The sequence below is a fragment of the Ctenopharyngodon idella genome, chromosome 4 (genome assembly GCF_019924925.1).
Source record: "Ctenopharyngodon idella isolate HZGC_01 chromosome 4, HZGC01, whole genome shotgun sequence".
Classification (NCBI taxonomy): domain Eukaryota; kingdom Metazoa; phylum Chordata; class Actinopteri; order Cypriniformes; family Xenocyprididae; genus Ctenopharyngodon; species Ctenopharyngodon idella.
In genome coordinates, this window is record NC_067223.1 from 19,381,544 (window position 1) to 19,401,462 (window position 19,919).

Sequence of the window (19,919 nt, forward strand, 5' to 3'; positions counted from 1 at the left end):
ACATTTTAATGCTTTAAGTGTCTAAATGTTTTGATATTTGTTGCTTTGTGCCGTTAAACGGGTTAATTTGTCTTCTTTTTTTCACCCTAGACTTGATGGCCCTGAATGAAGAGAGTCAAGAACTGAATGAAAAGGAAGAGAAAGATCAGAATGAAAACCCTGATTTCATAACTGGAGAAAAGTCTTTTAGTTTCTCACAGACTGAAAATTCTTCCTCACAAAAGACGAGAGCTAGAAGTAATTTCACCTGCCAAGAATGTGGAAAGAGTTTCAGTCAACCTGGAAACCTTAAAGTCCACATGAGAATTCACACCGGAGAGAAGCCTTTTACCTGCCAACAGTGTGGAAAAAGTTTTGCTGAAAAAGGTAATCTTAATAAACATATGAGAGTTCACACTTTAGAGGGCCCTTTCAGCTGCCAACAATGTGAAAAAAGTTTCACTCAAAAAGACAGACTTAAAGCCCACATGAGAATTCACAATGGAGAGAACCTTTTCACCTGCCAACAGTGTGGAACATTTTTCGTTCGAAAAGCAAGCCTTAAAATCCACATGAGAGTTCACACTGGAGAGAAGCCTTTCACATGCCCTCAATGTGGAAAGAGTTTTTCACATATAGCAACAATTAAATCCCACATGAGACGTCACACTGGAGAGAGGCCATACACATGTGATCAGTGTGGAAAGAGTTTCAGACAAAGAGTCGCCCTTAATTCCCACAAGAAGATTCACTCAAGAGATAACAGTTTTATATGTCTTCAGTGTGGAATGAGTTTCACAGACAGCGATCACCTTAAGAATCATGTAATAACTCACACTGGAGAGAAGCCTTTCATGTGTCATCTGTGTGGAAAGAGTTGCTCAAACAAATCAAACCTTAATGTTCACGTGAAAGTTCACTCTGGAGAAAAACCTTTCACCTGCCCTCAGTGTGGAAAGAGTTTCACAGTTAAACAAAGCCTTAAGACGCACATAAGGGTTCACACTGGAGAGAAGCCTTTCACGTGTCTTCACTGTGAGAAGAGTTTCACATATCGAGCAGACCTGAAATGTCATTTGCAAACTCATTCTGGAAAGACATTGCAGAAAAAAGAGCAATTTCAAAAATCACCTTCACAGACAATTTAATTGTGCAAAAGTTTTTTTATTACACTGATGACACTTACAGATACTATACAGACTATTTTTGTTCTTTATGTGGAAAAAGTTTTAAATGACTTGGCAATTTAAAATGGTGCCATAAAAATATGTATCTGTGTAAAATTAATTTTGATTGGATAGAGGCATAAGATTAATACAGTGGATTTGATATATTAGATAAAGAAGCTATCAATATATTACATAAACTTCCCTCTTGCTGTGAAATGTCACAATATTTTCCCAATATTTTATATATTCACAGTATTTTGAATGTTCCAATCCAATCTGACCTGTAATGCTGCCTGAATCATAAATCATGCCTGGTTTCTCCCAAGGTTTTTTTCCCCCTCCATTCTGTCACCTGATGGAGTTTGGGTTCCTTGCCACTGTCGCCTCTGGCTTGCTTAGTCGGGGACACTTGATATTCAACATTACTGATCCATCTGCATCGACACCTTTGTATGCGAACTGAACTGAGCTGGACGATGACATCACTGTTTTCTCCAGAGCTGCTGTATAGATAAATGAACTAAATTAATAACTAATGATTTTTACAACAGAATGAATCAATATTGAACTTACTCAAGCTGGACAATGACACTGTTTTCTTCTAGAGCTGCTGTACAGCCAAAATTATGTTCCTGCTATCACTGTAAAGCTGCTTTGAAACAATCTGCATTGTAAAAAGTGCTATATAAATAAAGGTGACTTGACAACACTCAAAAAATGAACTTTCACTCAAACCATCCTTGTTCACATTAGTAAAAACTCATGTAACTAAATAAAATGCCAGCGGGGGGTAACAGTGTAGCAGGCAGCACACCCGCCACCAAGTAAACCATTTGATCACCTTATTGCGTTAAACCCTAGTTAGGGAAAAAAGTATTGTCTAGTAATGGTAGACTTGGTCAAAGTGGGTAGAAGTGTTTCCCACTTCACAGAAAAACAGTGCCGCTAAAGTATTTTAACCATACAGTTTGCGGAACCCATTGACTTCCATAGTATCTACCCCTTGACTCCCATATATAGACAGACAAAGATGTTCCCCAGACTGTTCCTGCATTGATATCCCTGATGAAAAAGAAGTGAGAGTACTGAAAGAATGGTATTGGTTATGTGGACACTCAGGATACACTTCCCTGCCAAGGAATTAAACAGGAATGTGTGCTATGATTCAGCTAAAAGGAGGAGCTCTGCTAATTAATCATCGTCCATGCCCAACTGGCATAGAAGACACTAACTGATCGAAACAAATCACCAAAAATATGGAGAGACAGTCCAGTCCCAGGGGAACATAGAATATGGACTCGAGTGGAGAAATTCTTTGGAGCATGGATCTCGCCAGAGGGCGTAGCCTCTGTGATGAGGGAAGTTGAAGTGACCAGGTATGAGTTAATTTCCTTCATGAATACCACCAGAGTTGTCCTCAAAGGTATTAAGGAAGAATTAAGAGGAATTAGACTTACTGAACAGAACAGAATGACCCTGGACTAACTGACAGCAGCCATAGGAAGAGTCTGTGATATGATAGGAACCGTATGCTGTACCTACATTCCAGATAACTATGCAGATGGACATTTAATTGATGAAGCAGCTGAACAGAACCCAAAGGTACTTTTACGAGCCATCCAGATCCAGGTCACGGCATCTTTTGCATCATCCTCCACTGAGTTTTTGCTTGCCATCTTTTATTTTAAATCATATTTTTGAACCTTCCTGCCCACCATACGTATGGTCCAGCCTTGTGGTGTGAGTGCAACAAACATGGCAACAGAGCAAAGTGGACAGTGGTGACTTCTAACTTTCCTCGTGTTCCTCTGGAGCTCTGTTGATGGGCGAATGGAGACATCGAGCAAGGGTTCCAGCAGTCAGATCCCTGCTCTTGGATCTTGCTCTTTGTCTATGGAAGGTGTTATCAGGTAGTTGCTTAATTCAGCTTCCACAGCATCCTGAAGGGTCACAGAGCAATCACCCGTTGCTGCAGCTCCGCTCTGTTTAAAGAAACATCCCAAGGACTTCTTGGCTTTTTTTGCCTGGGACGTTTCAGCAACCTCAGGCTCCACCTCAGTGCTGCAGCTTAATGTCTCCTTCTGGCATTCTATCATCTCTGATGCAACTCTGGCCTTCACTCTGGGCTTACTGTCTGCACTAATGAAGTCCATCTTAAACCGGGGGTCCAAATAAGAGGCCACATCTAGCAGCTCCTGAGTAGCGTCATCTCTATATTCCTCATTAATGTAGTGCAATATCTTCAAGTTCTTGGTCAGGTCTGTGTCTTTCATTAGCAGCATTGAAGTATTGAAGAGGTAAAGAACTGGCTTCACATAGGAGACACTAATCTTCTCCTGAGAGTATATCAGTGAAGTCCAGCAGTGGACCCAATGTCTTGCTGTCAGATTCCAGGACATCTATATCTTACCAGGTTGGAATCAGATGCTGTGCCGCCTTGTGCTCAGACAGAACCTGAGGTAAAGCCTTCTGCTGCTCTAGAATCCTGCTGATCATCATCTGTCTGGAACCCCATCTTGTTTGGCAGTCTTCACCATGTTTGCCGCATTGTCTGTTGTTATACAGATTAGACGTCTCTCATCTAGGCCCAAGGCAGCCAATGCTTCTGTGATCCCCATTGCGATGTTCTCACTTTAATGATCCTGCAGGAAATATGCTGTTTGCAAACAGTGTCTTATTAGTTTGCAGGCATCCTGGAGTCTTGACAGGAGGGTGAGTGGCGGTGCAGGCAGGTATGAAGCCTCCAGGGCGGATCCGGGAGTTTGGGAGGCCAGGGCTTGGGAGCAGACACTGGAGGGGACCTAGGGGCTGGAGCCATCTCTGGGCTCCAAGACATCCCCTCATACTCCACCAAAACACCTAAGGGCACAAGTGTGGTGGCCATTACGGCTGAGGGCTCAGGCATGGCAGCCATCTGGGGAAGAGGCTCCGGAGTGGTGGCCGTCTTGGGACGAGGCTCTGGAGTGGCAACAACCGTGACGGGAAGAGATTCTGGAATGGCGTCTTCATCGACCTCGCCAACTGTGAAGGATGAACCAGCAAGCTACAATACGTTATCGATATATTGTGCCAGGTTATCTGGGGTTGTAGCTGCTGATGCTTGCAGGAAAAGCTGGTCATCATCTAAACCACTCCAGAAAGCTGTTTTTAATGTCCCGTCATTCCAGGGTACCTGGTGGGCAAACTGAAGGAACTCTTCAACATATGATTCAAGTGGGTGGCCATTTTGTGTTATGGAGAGGAGCAGATTGGCAGGATCAATTTGGGTGATGAGAATGTCTCTTTGATGTCGCAGTGACTTTGTGAACCAGAGTACAAAGAGTGGGCAGCCCTACACCAAAAAGACAATTGTACGGTACTCGCCAGGGGTAGCATACCACCACAGAACAATAGCCAATCTCAAGGGGTTCAAGGGGCTTTCTCCAGTTAGTATTCTTACGTATTAGGTTTAGCTCAACAGGTTGCAGAACAAACTCAAACGTGTTCCGTGACAGTCGAAATTGCTTGCCGCCACTCATCTTCAATAAAGTTTTCAAGGACATTTGACCAAAATACAGCCCCTTGAGATCTTTGTACCATCCATTCTTCTCTCCGAAACACCCAGTTGCATGAGCCGTGTACAAAGAGCTGTGGCTTTTAGCATCCCATAGCGCATCTGTGTTCTCTCGCTGCTTCATATTTTTTCCTACTCTCTGCCAATTTTTCTTCCAACGTAATTCTTATCGAATGAACACATTGGAAAGAAGTCATAATCAAAAAAAAAGTTGTGATTTGACCACGAAATGTGAAAACGTGTAAATAAACAAAGTTTGCACATCATTTAACATCAGTATTTCAAAATATATAAACATTAAATTATTACATGCGCGAATTGATGTGCGCCGTCATTCGCGCCCTCACAGCTCTCCTTCACAGATACTCGCTGCACTCTTTACTGCCTGGATTGTACTCGCGCTCTGCCCGTAGCTCTCACTGACACATTTTTGAGCAGCCCACATTTGAGCTCTCCTCAGGACAGCCACTGCATTAACACTATCCTACACTATAGTTAACATGAACTAACAATACTTTTAAGGCCTTTTAAAATTTTGGCTTATGTAAATTTCTACAAATGGCAATTTTTAGGATATTGAAATAAAGTTATGTAGCATCATTAAGAACTAATATGAACTAACATTAATAATGGACAAAAGGTTGTTTTTTGCCCTTACTCTGACCACCTGAAGGCCGCTGATTAATTCGCACCCTGACTAAGACACACTGGGGGAAGCATTTCAATAACCCTATGAATGCATATAAAAATGCAGAATCGTCTCGAATCGCATCGAATTTTAATGTGAATCGTCTCGAATCGAATCATTCTGAATTAGCAAAAAACGTTCTTGAATCAAATCAAACACCTATGAATCGTGAATCGAATCGATTCGCTGTCCACCCAAAGATTTACAGCCTTAGTCTGAACGCACGCACCGATTTCAGAAAATCACATGCAGTGTGAATGAACCAAAATCAAATGATCTTGGGACACGTGTATTTTCCAGAATCTCTGTGTAAAAGGGGCTTATGTCTGTTCATCCATTTCATCTTCACTGCTCTTCCACAAATCACACAATCAATTTTGAGTGATTTGTGTAATTACACACAAAAACTATTCTCAGCCATTGAACTCTGATCGTTAAAAATAAATATCACTTCACTAACATCTTTTTATTTGTTTTCCTGCTGTCACCTCATGATATTTATGTTGAAATTTTGTGTTTATTCCGTTATTGATTTTTATTTATTTTTCCTCAATATATATTTTGTGTTATTTTTGTCTTTTTCTTTTATTAACTCGAGTTTGAAATAAAGACTACTACAATAGTCATCCTGAAGCAGAAATGAATTAAAACACTGGAAACTCAAAGTAAGAGTCAAAATCACAATTAACGGTAAAATTCAATTAATAACACATTGCAGTCTTACTTTTTAATTTTGTGTTTTTAAAATAGTCTGTGACTCTAATAAAGATTTAGTTTTATTGACAAACACTGTTCATTGTATAATAGTAAAATGTTAGTTTTTGACATGTCACTTTTGTGGGAATTGCATCAAATAAAACTGTAGAAAAACGGTTTGTTAGTATGTTAAAAAAAAAAAAAAAAATCTTCCCCCTGGTAAAAATAGTGTCTGAACTTAAACATTAGACAACGTGTATTTAAATTAACTAAGAATTCAACTCTGAAAACTACTGAGATATATTTTAAAATTAGTATATGTTTTTGTATGTAAATTTAGATGCACTTTTGTGATTTCAGACACGACTTGTGATAGGGACTTTTATTTTGGTGTGGCAATGTGATGTCATATGTCCGCGCCGCGCTCCTGTATCTGTTGTGAACGGCTGGAGAAAGGTTTGTGTTTTAGGTATTTAAAGTGTTTAAATCGATGCAATTTCATCGTTATACAAGCTAAACGGCGTATACATGAGTAACCAAAATGGTGCGTCTCATTTCGCTTCGTATTGCGTGAATCATTACACGTATTAAGACGCTGGTAAGATGATGGAGAAACTGAGCTTTCTAAACTCAGGAGAGAACTGGATTAAATGTTTCTCAAAATGATTCAGTGATTCGACGCGCTTAAATCGAGATAAGTTGGTCAAAACAGTGTAAATGCAACGTGAACCATCTTTACTAAATAACTTTTATAAACCAACTACTAATGTTTCCATGAAAATGTAATCTATTTAATATAATATACAAATCTATAAATACCAAATGGAAAGAATAAATGTAAATATTAACTTTATATATAATTTGTGTATTAATTTGTAGTGCTTTTGATAGTTTTGTTATTGTTGTTAATCTGCTAATTTAAGGCCATTAACTATCACACTGACTCCCTTACCAGTGCACTGACTACTGAACTAGGGAGCTGATTGAGACGCACCCAGAGATTTAGTTTAGATTTATTTTTCTTTCTGTTTATTATTCTTATCTTAATCATGACAAACTTTCCAAACGCACAGAAAAAACTCCCGGTGAAGCAACCGAGATCCATGTGACACTATTATAAAGATGGCATTTATTAAAGAGGAGCGTGAAGACATGAAGATTGAAGAAGAAATCCGTGTGAAACATGAAGATACTGAGGAACAAACAAAGATGGCGTTTATTAAAGAGGAGAGTGAAAACCTGAGAATTGAAGAAGTATTCAGTGTGAAACAAGAAGATACTCAAGAGCAAACAGGTTGGTTTCATTCTGATCCTTATTAAAATGTCCAGCTCTACAGAATTATTTATATATAATTTATTTTATATATAAACACATTATATAATATGTAAATACATTATTTATATATAATGTAGTGTCATATCTGTGGAATAGTTTGAGCCTTTTCATCACATTTTTTCTCCTACCCAAAAACAGGCAGTTAAAACATGGTATAATAAAAAATCCATGGGGTATTTTGAGCTGAAACTTCAGACACATTATGGGGACAACTGAAAAAAAAACAGCGACACTGTCGTTTTCAATTAGAATTACAACTATATTATAAAGCAGCTCTTAATATGTGTTTGTTCATACCTCTGGACACCTGATCTTGATGGATCAAATTTCCACAGCGAAGAATGTGGAGCCACTTGCACGTTTTGTCCAAGATTATTTTCACAGATAAACACAATTTTTATGAATTTTGAAGCCTAAATGCAGTCGCCAGATGTAAAAAGCTAAAAGTAGGCTATAAACGAACTACACCACGGTCCAACAACTTCAATGTCACCACTAAGCTTCCAACAAATCTCAGTTTTTATCTAAAAACATTTTCCCAGAATATTTTATAAGAGCACAATTATGAGCATGACTAGACTGTAAAAGCAGACTAAGGGGCCGTTTACACGACACCATTTTCAACTAAAAACGGAAAACTTATGTGTTTTGGCTGTTCATTTACACAACAACGGCGTTTTGGTTGCCTGAAAGTGCAAGTTTTTCCATGTAAACAACAAAAATGTGAATCTATGAAAATGACGTCATGTGCATTACATGTTAGATCTATAGTGTTTCATCACCATCTAATGGCCTGCCAGCAGAATACAGCGTTTTTAGTCAATTTCACGGGGATTGTCTGTTCACAGAAAACTCAAAGGAAAAACTTCTCAGTTTTAACCATATCGTTGTCATGTAAACGTACCCTGAGTTTACCTGTTTAGAGTGATGACGTTCAATGTTCAACAGCCTCTGTAGTCCCATTTAGTCACTTGTTAGCAATCAACTTTTTCAAGGCATGTAACAGCTTTAAAAAATCACAAGTGGGGTAATACTGATGTATTTTATGTTAACGAATAAAATGTTAAAGTCCTTATGTCAGCCATTTAACCAAAATCCCATTTAAAAAAGCATTGACTTGGGGACGATGGAACCAGAGGTGCTAAATCCTAACTTGTTTCCAGGTTTTGGCCTACAAAGTGGTCATACCGGCACCACTCTATTGACACAGACCAATGGTAGTTTGAAGGTGTTCACCAGCTAGAACAAACCTTTCCGCAAAGTTCACCTTGGCAAGCTGTTTCAAACTCCCGAAACGAACTCCAAACTAACTTCGTTATGGCCTGATTTTGTGTGAAATTACATCACACAAGTTCGCTCTTTGATTTTACTTGAAGTATATCAGGGACTTTAAACGCGGACGAATTTCAAACAAACTTAGTCATTTTGGGGGAAAAAACAAGAAAGAATATCACTTACATGTAGATTGTTAATTCTATGTGGTATTTAAGACTCTCTTGTTTTTTCTTTGCATGTGTGTGAGAGAAACACAGATCGCTTTAAGCCATGTGGTGGAAAAGCAGAGGACCTAATACTGAGCCCTGTGGCACGCCATACTTGTATTTGATGAGATTTGCATTGTTTGATGAGTGGTAGCATTTAGATAGGACTTAAATCATGGTAATTTTTGTCCAAAAATGCCAGCATAATTCTGAAGCTACTTAAAATAATGCCATGCTCCATGTTGTTGAAAGATCTAATAGCACTTAAAGAGAGCTGTAACATTAATAAGTGCAGTTTCTTTAATATGATGGGACATAAATCTTTTGAAGCCATTAAACTGTGGTTAATTTGTATTTGTCTCTTTCATCTTAGACCTGATGCCATTGAAAGAAGAGATTGAAGTCCTGAATGATATGGAAGAGAAATATCATGATTTCATAACTGGAGAAAAATTGACTGAAAAGACTTCCTCACAAAAAATACCTGAAAAGACAGGACCTAGTATTGATTTCACCTGCTTTCAGTGTGGAAAGTTTTTCAGTCAACGTGGAAACCTTACAGTCCACATGAGAATTCACACTGGAGAGAAGCCTTTCACCTGCCAACAATGTGGAAGGAGTTTCACTCAAAAAGGAAGCCTTAAAGCTCACATGAGAGTTCACACTGAAGAGAGGTCTTTCACCTGCCAACAGTGTGGAAGAAGTTTTAACAACAAGGCGAACCTTACAGGCCATATGAGAGTTCACATTGAAACAAGCTCTTTTACTCACCATCAGACAAGAACTAGAAATGATTTTACCTGCTTGCAGTGTGGAAGGAGTTTCACTCAACGTGGAAACCTTACAGTCCACATGAGAATTCACACTGGAGAGAAGCCTTTCTCCTGCCAACAATGTGGAAAGAGTTTCAATCAACGTGGACACCTTAACGTCCATATGAGAATTCACGCTGAAGAGAGCTTTTTCACCTGCCAACAGTGTGGAAAAAGTTTCAAGAAAAAAGCAAACCTTAAAGTCCACATGAGAAGTCACACTGAAAAGAGCTCTTTTACCTGCCAACAGTGTGGAAAAAAATTTAACAGCAAAGGACTTTTTAATTGCCACATGAGAGTTCACACTGGAGAAAAGCCTTTCACGTGCCCTCAATGTGGAATAAGCTTCAGTCAAAAAGGAAACCTTAACAAGCACATGAGAATTCACACTGGAGAGAAGCCTTACACCTGCAAACTGTGTGGGAAATGTTTCATTCATAAAGGAAGCTTTGAAAGCCACATGAGAATTCACTCTGGTGAGAAGCCTTACACCTGCCATCAATGTGGAAAGAGTTTTACACATAAACCAACTCTTATTTCCCACATGAGAACTCACACTGGAGAGAAGCCTCACACCTGCAAACTGTGTGGAAAGAGTTTCGCTGAAAAAGGAAGCCTTAGAGTCCATATGAGAGTTCACACTGGAGAGAGTCCTTACACCTGCCAACAGTGTGGACAGAGTTTCACTCAAAATGGAAACCTTAAAAAACACATGGAAATGCACACTCGAGAGAAGCTACACTCATGTGAACAGTGTGGAAAGAGTTTCAGATTAACCAATAATTCCCATGTGAAGATTCAATGCGGAATGGGTTGTCCAGACATGAAACAATTTAACGGGCACAAAATAAATGGTAATAAGTTTAGAAAAAGGAGCAATTTCAAAAGTCACTTGCACATTCACTCTGTTGAAAGGCCGTTTAATTGTGTTAAGTGTAATAAAAGATTTATTTTGCCATCACACTTACAGATACACATGAAAAGTCATACAGGTGTGAGATGCTATTCTTGTTCTTCCTGTGGAAAGAGATTTAAATGGCTTGGCCATTTAAAATGGCACCAGAAAATGTGTGTAAAACTAAGGCTGCATTCACACCGCAGCTGAGCCAAGCTGAGCCAAACATTCCTTAAGTCACACAGCCTGTTTTAAATTCTGAGCTATAAATTACTATTATAGTGTGAGAATTAACTTGCATTAGTTAAAGGATTAGGATCACTTTCAAATAAAAATTTCCTGATAATTTACTCACCCCCATGTCATCCAAGATGTCCATGTCCTCCTTTCTTCAGTCGAAAAGAAATTAAGGTTTTTGATGAAAACATTCCAGGATTATTCTTCTTATAGTGGACTTCAGTTGGCCCCCTAACGGTTGAAGGTAAAAATTACAGTTTCAGTGCTGCTTTAAAGGGCTTTAAATGATACCAGACGAGGAATAAGGGTCTTACCTAGCGAAACGATCGGTAATTTTAAAAAAAAAAGTGCTTTCTAAACACAAATGATCGCCTCGCAAGTGCTTCCGCCAGACTGCCTTCCGTATTCTTCAAAAAGCTTACGCTGTATGTCCTACACCTTCCCTATTCAACTTACGGAAAAAAATGGAACTGGTGCCGCGTTCATTCCATAAGTGGCGGAGGCACTTGCAAAGCTATCATTTGTGTTTATAAAGCATATGCATTTTTATTTTTTTAATTTTTTTTTTAAAATGACCGATCGTTTTGCTAGATAAGACCCTTATTCCTCGTCTGGTATCATTTAAAGCCCTTTGAAGCTGCACTGAAACTGTAATTTTGACCTTCAACTGTTTGGGGCCAACTGAAGTCCACTATAAGGAGAATAATCCTGGAATGTTTTCATCAAAAACCTTAATTTCTTTTCGACTGAAGAAAGAAGGACATGGACATCTTGGATGACATGGGGGTGAGTAAATTATCAGGAAATTTTTATTTGAAAGTGGACTAATCCTTTAACAGAAGCACACAGTTCTGACAAACTACTTGCTCAATCACTGCACATCATGAACCACTCAAAGCTCAATGCAGATCAAGTCCATTTTGCTCCAGTTTTATTGCACTATTGAACTGCTGATGGCTTATGGTTCTGTTGTATTTTGCGTGTTTAGCTTTCAGAGAAAAAGAAGTTACCACTATCCATTTTGCAGTTTTTTCAGTCTTATTCAGTCAGATTTAAATCTGAACAGTAACACTGTAGAATAAGGTCTAATTTGTTGAGCAATACATTTGTTACGGTATTTATCAATCTGTTAATGTTATAAAAATCCAGTTGTTCATTGTTTGTTCATATTAGTTCACAGTGCATGAACTAATGTCAACAAATACAACTTGATTTTAAGAAGGTACTAGTAAATGTTAAAATTAACATTAACTAAAATTAATAAATGCTGCAGAAGTATTGTTCATCTTAGTACGTTTTAACTAAAGTTTACTTGTTGTAAAAGTGTTACCATATGAACTTTTTTTTCTTATTTTGAAAGATTAAAACATTTAATGAAAATTGTTTCAGGAATATTTCCAGTTCTGCTCTACTTCTTTTTTACTAATAAATTAAGCAGGTTTGTGATTAAATTTGTTTGCTTGGGATAACATCAGTCATTTCTCAACTACACACAGTAGTGTTTTGGCCTTAGAAAATCTTCATCTTGTATTCAAATTATTAAAAATTTGAAAGATTGATAAAGATTTTGTATTGTGTAAAGTGTATTGCATTGTGTTTTAGCAAAGTCCTTTTAAGACAAGTGCAGCTCCTATCTCTTTGAATGGGGAAAACATCAAATTCTCCAAAGCTGTTTGCCAAGCTTTCGATTAAATTTCATATTTGAAATCACCAATGAAATCTGACAATAACTGTCTCATAAATTTTGTTTCTAAACGCTCGAATCATGACAAAAAACGGTATTTTTCAGGCTGGATCAAGCTAATGCGCATGCGCAGTCCTAAATGCGCATCTCTTGTGTCTAATTTCGGAGGCAAGCGTTTGACTGTTTCTATAGGAACCGGAGCTTCTAACAGCCGCTGTAGTGACGTGATGACTTCACCAATCGGCAATTGGCTCTCATTTAGAAGGCGGGACTTATTCCGCCATATTGTGCGTTGCACTTTCTCCCATTCAAAACAATACGAGTGACGCGGCATGCGTTATTCTGTAGTCTTTGGTTTTAGTCAGTTGTTTTATTTATGTTAACACGATGAAACATGCCAAATTGTGTGGACTATACATTTGTCCAGGCTGTGACAAAGAAATTATGAACATGCAAAAACAATAGAGAACCAATGAAATATTAAGTGATTAGGCTGTGTTCCTAACCACATTCCTGGAGGCCCCCCAACACTGCACATTTTCTATCTCTCCTTTGTCTGACACCCCCATTTCAGTTCTTAGAGTCTCTACTAATGAGCTGATAATCTGAATCAGGTGTGTTTGATTAAGGAGACATGGAAAACATGCAATGTTGGGGGGCCTCCAGGAATGTCGTTGGGAACCCCTGCTGTAAACAATGTATGCTTTTTGTTTTTCTATGTATTTTTTGTAGGATTTGAGGTTGAACCAGATACAAATGAATCTTGCAGATGATTCATTCAAACTGAATATTCCATAGAATTCTGAATCAACACACAGGACCCTAATTCAGAGGATCTTCCATTTGGGATGCCATTCAGTCTGGGAACACAATGTCACTGGCTTATGCAGTCCTGCAGACTCATCAAAAGGGGTCAAAGTCTTGCATCATAAAACTGTCCTGAGCATACAAATCCATTTGTGAGTGACTTGAGCATCTCCCTTCCCACCTGATCATTCCGTCGATTCGTACTCGTTCCGTGGGTTGCATGTATCGTTCCACACCTCCGCATTCTCTGGCTTGCTCAACTCATGCCATTTCCAGTCATCACACCAAAACTCCAAAAATGCAAAAAATTTATAATGGACTCTCACACAGTTGACATTTCAAGAGAACAAATTTACACTGGTTCTGCCAAAATACTTTAGGCATTGGGGATTTCATTAGAGGAATTTATGCTCACAGTATAGTCTAGATCAGTGGTTCTCAAACCCCCAACACTGCACATTTTGTATGTCTCCCTCATAAGACACCCAAATTAACTCTTGCAGTCTCTACTAATTAGCTGATAACTTGAATCAGGTGTGTTAAATGGGGACATGCAAAATGTGCAGTGTTTAGTGGTCCCCAGGACAGGTTTGAGAACCACTGGTCTAGGCCAGCGTTTTCCAACCCTGTTCTTGAAGGCACACCAACACTACACATTTTTGAACTCTTCCTAATCAAACACACCTAATTCAACTCATTAGCTCATTGGAATAGACTATAGTTTAAGACGGATGTCCAATCCTGCTCCTGGAGGGCCACTGACCTGCAACCCTAATTAAAGACACCTGAACAAGCTAACCCTTAAATGCGATGCAGGACGTCATTTACTACCCTCCTCCTCATTCATTCTTAAAGTTAGACATCAACCTTCTTGGTATTCCTCAATTAATTCATTATAAAGAATATAACAAGAAAAAAAATTATAAAGGAATGCCTATTTTTGTATTTATTTTATGTAAAAATTGTATAGGGTCGCTAACGGCCCGAGGTGTGTATCAGTGTACGTATATTTTTTCTGCACAACAATAATTGAATGTTTGATGACGGAATAAGTGCAGTTCACCTTTATTCCACAAGGCTGGCAATGTCTGATACACAATGATGAAGTGACGATTCATTCAGACAGAAAATGAAAGAATAAGCAAAACATGAAATGGCTCTGCGATTTACTGCAGAGCAAGTACTGAATGCAATCTAATATGACTGTCACTGGATGGATCTGGTGAAGCTGTTAGCCATCGAAATATTGATTTTGAAGATGTTGAAAATTATATAGTTTTGAGAATATGTTTAAGGTTGCGAATGGGCTCATATTCGCAACCTCAAACATAAAACTAGCCTAATTTTTGCTGAATTTACTGGGAAATGAGCTCTGACGAGGACAGTGATGATGGCATAGAACATCTGCTCAAACTGAGCCCTTCCAACCTCCAAAAGGTAACAAAATATGATTTATTTTATGCTTCTGTAATTGTTAGTCTAATATCGGAGAAGATTTATATTATCGAGACAGGTAGCGATCCTTCTGTGTTAGATATAGATCCGGGTCGATAAAGACCCGAATAAGTAAGAATGATTGGCGAAACATTCATGAATTTACTGATAATCAATGTCTTACTATAGGCTAGAAAATTCCAGTCAGGTGTGTTGAGGCAAGTTGGAGCTAAACTCTGCAGGACAGTGGCCCTCCAGGACTGAGTTTGGACACCCCTGGTTTAAGACCTTAAATGAATGAGCTAGGTAAGGGAGACACCCAAAATGTGTACTGTTTGGTGTGCCTCCAGGAACAGGGTTGGGAAATACTGGTCTAGACCAGGGGTTTTCAAACCTGTCCTGGAGGACCCGCAGATTTGGATTACCTAATATTTGTGTGTACCCAAGAGGTAGTTATCATTAGCGCCTTTGCGAACAGTCTCCAGATTCTTCCAGAGATTTTTGATGCTCTCACAGACCTGCTAAATCTCGCATTACTGCAATTAAAGTAATTTGTCATGTTGAGTAACTTCAACTGGAGGCCGTCCAAAAAATCAGCTTTCTGAGGATTGTATCTATCTTCTACTTGGATTCTAGGAAGCTAGGATTTCCTGTACCAAAGACAGCAAAGGTAATGGGAGTCTCACACACTACTGTTTTCCAACAAATGAAAGAACTGAATTTATCGGCTCTGCTCTGATTGGCCAGACGGCCTAGTCTGTTGTGACTGGTCTACCGTTTACAGCTCTGGAGGCTTCTAGAGCTCAGCGATTGTACACGCTGTAAAGACAGTAACGATGGCATTGATTTTTACCGTATCAATCCGAGCGCGAGTCCGATGATGAAATATTGGAAGAAGTAGCTATGCAACTCAAACCTCCATCACAAGGACGTTTCTCAGTGATGCGCTTCTCAGTTTGATGTTCATCATGAGATGTTGCAACTAATTCCTGACCATCAGCATTAACAAGTGTATGTCCATCAACAAACCGACGTGTATATTTTTCCACTGCTGACTAATTTCAGTGATTCAATTATTGCTGTTTAGGTAACTTATTTCCTGCAGGTAACATTTGTTATATTAATCTTTATTTTAAATATCGGTACTTCTGAACCTTACATGCATTTAAACATGTCTGCCTTTGCACTGAAGCAGCTTGATGTGCCTTATGAATGTGGCTGTTTTCATAATCTAATCAATGGTTTTCTTAAGATATATTTTAATTTCTTGTTCAAGAATAAAAAAACAAGCTTGGTTTTACTCTATATTTACATTTATGAATATGATATTTTGTGAAATATTAAATGTTTAGAGTTCAGTTGTCTCAGTAAGTCAGAAAATAAATAAGAAATAAATGTAGCCGTCTGGAGGTTAACACAATATCGCATCTTTGCAGGTAATGTAGGGGACAGATAGGCTTGTGCGCATTTGTGAATCAAGGCCGACCTCATCTCAAAGGATTCCACAAATACAAAAGCGCATATTCACAGACATTCTTAAGGCAGAACACCAATGCAAAAGACTTTGCTGATTTGCTGTGCATGAAATTACAGGTAAAAAATACTTGTGGATTGTAAGCAAAGACAATAAGGACAATAATGCATGATTGCCTTGTTTGTGTAGATCTATGGCGTGCATGTATGGACTATCGAAAGCCAAATGGGTCAGAGTTTGCATGCTTTTAACTGCCATATTAATATTAAAACGCCATTTTCATAAGGGTGCCAGGCATTAAATAAGCACTGTCGGGCGATAAGTTAATAGGCTTGTTCAAGATGCATCGGCGCTGCACCGACCGATCGGTGTATGACATCAAAGTACCACGAGAGCGTTTAGAGAGGATACGACTCCTTCCCCTGGTTTCACAGACAAGGCTTAAGCTAGTCTTAGACTAAAATGCATGTTTGAGCTGTTTTAACTGAAAGCAACTTATACTGACATATATTAAAATATGCCATTGTTTTGTCTCAAGATGTACACCAGGTTGTTGTTGTTTTTCTAGTGTACGTTTATAAAAGATACTTAAATATTCTAATTGAAATAAGGCCTAATCCTGGCTTAGGCTAAGCCCTGTCTGTCTGAATGAATCAGCTGTTTGAATGAATCAGTTGAAACTAAATGACTCACTCATTAACAGTGACTTTGCTGCCACCTACTGGTGGGTTTAATTTAACATTAAAAATATCTTTTCATTTTTTTAAAGGTGACCTATTATGACCCTTTTTACTAGATATAAGTCTCAGCTGTTCCCAGAAAGTGTCTGTGAAGCTCAAAATACCCCATGGATTTTTTTTATTATACCATGTTTTAACTGCCTATTTTAGGGTGGGAGAAAAAAATGTGCTGATTTGGTGTGTGTACCTTTAAATGTAAATGAGCTCGTGCTCCCCACCCCCAAGCTCACAATTCCAATACACTGAGGCATAAACAATACAGGAGAAGCTCACACAGCAAATATCTCAGGGCAATAATTAATAGCAAACTCATATTAAATTCATAGTAGCCTAATGTGTAAATGTTCTCTGAAAGTTTTGAAATGTTTCTGCTCATCCCAGGAGGACACGGAGGAGAAATATGACATCCACATTTAGAGATACTCTTCTCAGGACAGGTGTCGAACACTTAACATCTTCGAGAGGTAAAAACTTTGCTTATATTAAGTTAAGTTTTTCATGAAATTGACATGTTGATTGTAAACAGTACATTAGCAGAGTTTGGTTATATTAAATTGGTGGCAATGCACTGTTGTCCAATAGATGCCATTGCCAGTCAGAGGCTAGTAGTGCAGAGAGAGCAAAATGAGAGTCAGTTTGCAGAAACTCTCCAAAGTACATTTCCACAGCTTCAAGGGAAGGAGTTTGAGTTCTGCAGAGGCAGGTTTCGCCTTTGTGTCTGGAATCAAAAACACCAGCAGGAATAATTGCTAGTGCGCAACTAGGAAAGTCAGCACTTTACAAACAAGGAAAAGGTAATCTAACCTAACCTAACAATAATACTCAAAATGTGATTTTGTGCCTGCAATTCCCTTATTGTGTAGAAATTGTGTTTCCAGTATTTGATTTATATCAGCTGGAAGAGGATCGTAACCTTTCAGAGGAGGAAACAGAGGAAGTCACTAGACTTGCTGGAATGTGGGACCTTCCTGGGTTTTCTGAACACCACCAAAATGGCTGTTTAATAGGATGCATGCAACATGTTTTAATACAGATTTTATTTCTTACCTTGTTCATTTTGACTTCACTGATGTTGGATACACTGATTGGCCTGAGGTTGTCACTTGTCAAATTACATTCCTTTGTGAATACTTTCAAATAGGTAAAATGGACTTTTCCACATTTTTTTAATAAACATTTTTAGGTCCTTTTACTGAATACTTTGCAAGTCAAATTGGCAACAATCATCAATCCTGTAAAAGTATTGTTCAAACGGTTCATTGTAAGACTATTTTTACTGTTGATTGCTGTTTGAAACAGTTTTGTTGACTTAACACATACAAGCTTACAAAAAGTTGTTTGTATGGATTTTGCGATTATTTGTCCTTGAACAGATTGAATGTTGACCTTGTTTGTTTGCTTTTGGCTCGGCTTACGTGCAAGTGACGTACTTCAACAACCAGATGCATTTACACTTGTCTAGTTTCACCTAGAATGTGTCTGAGACCACCTCCTGAAGTGGTTTGAGTTGACATTAAAGGTCTTTGCCCACTGAGTCCAAAATTCTCGTCCGAAATTTTCACACATTAAAAAATAAATACGATTTTACGCTGAGTCAATCCTGTTTACACACTGCCTTCGAAACTTTCGTGCGTCATTTTGCTTTTTTCGCATCCATAGCATTTTGAAAGGTGTTTTGACAATTCAGAGCCACCGTACAAGCGTACACCTAAATCCAGAATGGCGTCTGACAAGTTCATCCACTTCGGCTGGATCCCAAATGGCACCCTAAACCCTCACGGTCTTCCTCTGAGTCCGCACTTTCGTGACGTAATGCTGCTTTAACTGCCAGGTAAAGTCCTCTAAAATGATGAATGGGACACCCTACGGTCTTGTGGACTTAACGGACACGCGGCAGCCATTGTAATTCCACAAGACCGAAAGTGCTATGAAGTGTGCCATTGGGATTCAGCCTTCATCGTGCAGCACAAAGCACTGTGTGACAAACAAAGTGCGCTAGCGAAGCATCAAACTGAGCCACTGACATCCTTAAGTAAACTTTGAATCGCTCAGGATAATCCTGCAGCTTCTTGATAAGGAGGTGGAACTGTCCTGTATATGCGATCCCATGATTGGATGGATTGGATTCTCTTTTTAAGAAAAGAGAGAACAACAAAATCATCCTCACTGCTTGAAGACTGATTTTTTTTCTCAACAGATTAATACACATCAGAAGGTTTCTGTGCATGACAAATTTTTAGGATGACGAATATGAAAAAAAGCATATGAAAATTCGTTGAAGTACCTTTATATATATATACGAAGGCAAGTAAAAACAAAAATATTGGTGTTACATCAGTTTGTTTGTCACTTATGGTGAAACAGTGATATAACGACTTCTGCAGATGTGTATGTACTTTCAACAAAAATGAAGTTGATCTCTTGTACTATATACGTACATTTTAATTTTGGAGTCTGAGGATGCTGGAGCTGGTGTGGAGGCTACAGCAACAGGAGATGGATTTTCCGGGGTAGAGCTGATTGGGCAGGCTTTGGCGACAGGAACTGCAGATGGCCTGGATCTTTTTAACTTGCGGGGAATTCAGGGAACGTCTTCCACTTGGTGCATCAAATAATCAACATTAATTTTGGGCATAGTCACACCCCTCACATCCTGAAGATCAGCACTCTTGCCTTCTAAACAAGTAATTATAAATAACCCTAGGTAATTGGGCTTCAAGTCTTCCCCCTTTCCATTGCTCAGTTCTTATATTTCTTCACACCTTGTCCCCAATTTTAAAGGTTGTGAGAGTTGACTACAGTCTTTTTTGTAAGTTCTCTTGGCTTTTACGGATGTTCTCCTTTACATTTGTTAAAATATTACTAAGCGTTACAGACTCTGTCACCTTCTCAATGGACAATGTTGTCAATCTGGAAAGAAAGTTCCACTCTTGG

The 19,919-nt window shown here is 38.7% G+C and overlaps 3 protein-coding genes across 5 annotated transcripts in view; 2 read left to right on the forward strand and 1 right to left on the reverse strand.

The window, feature by feature from the left end:
* LOC127510642 (gastrula zinc finger protein XlCGF26.1-like) overlaps positions 1-19,919 on the reverse strand; it is a 172,765-nt gene that overhangs the window by 63,521 nt on the left and 89,325 nt on the right. The gene's annotated exons all lie outside the window — the stretch shown is intronic.
* Positions 1-19,919, forward strand: part of LOC127510633 (gastrula zinc finger protein XlCGF7.1-like) — a 101,774-nt gene that overhangs the window by 6,610 nt on the left and 75,245 nt on the right. Inside the window, exon 3 of one of the 3 annotated variants that reach the window (XM_051890461.1) lies at positions 91-1,869. The exons of the other annotated variants lie outside the window; for them this stretch is intronic. Coding sequence (XP_051746421.1) covers positions 91-1,127 — 1,037 coding nt within the window. The 3' untranslated portion in view covers positions 1,128-1,869. Of the gene's footprint in view, positions 1-90; positions 1,870-19,919 lie in introns of those variants that run through there. 3 annotated transcript variants of the gene reach the window in all.
* LOC127510609 (gastrula zinc finger protein XlCGF57.1-like) lies at positions 6,390-10,972 on the forward strand. Its single transcript, XM_051890392.1, has 3 exons — positions 6,390-6,541; positions 7,159-7,379; positions 9,276-10,972. The coding sequence occupies exons 2-3, from the start codon at positions 7,208-7,210 to the stop codon at positions 10,817-10,819; spliced, it is 1,716 nt and encodes a 571-aa protein (XP_051746352.1). The 5' UTR covers positions 6,390-6,541; positions 7,159-7,207; the 3' UTR covers positions 10,820-10,972.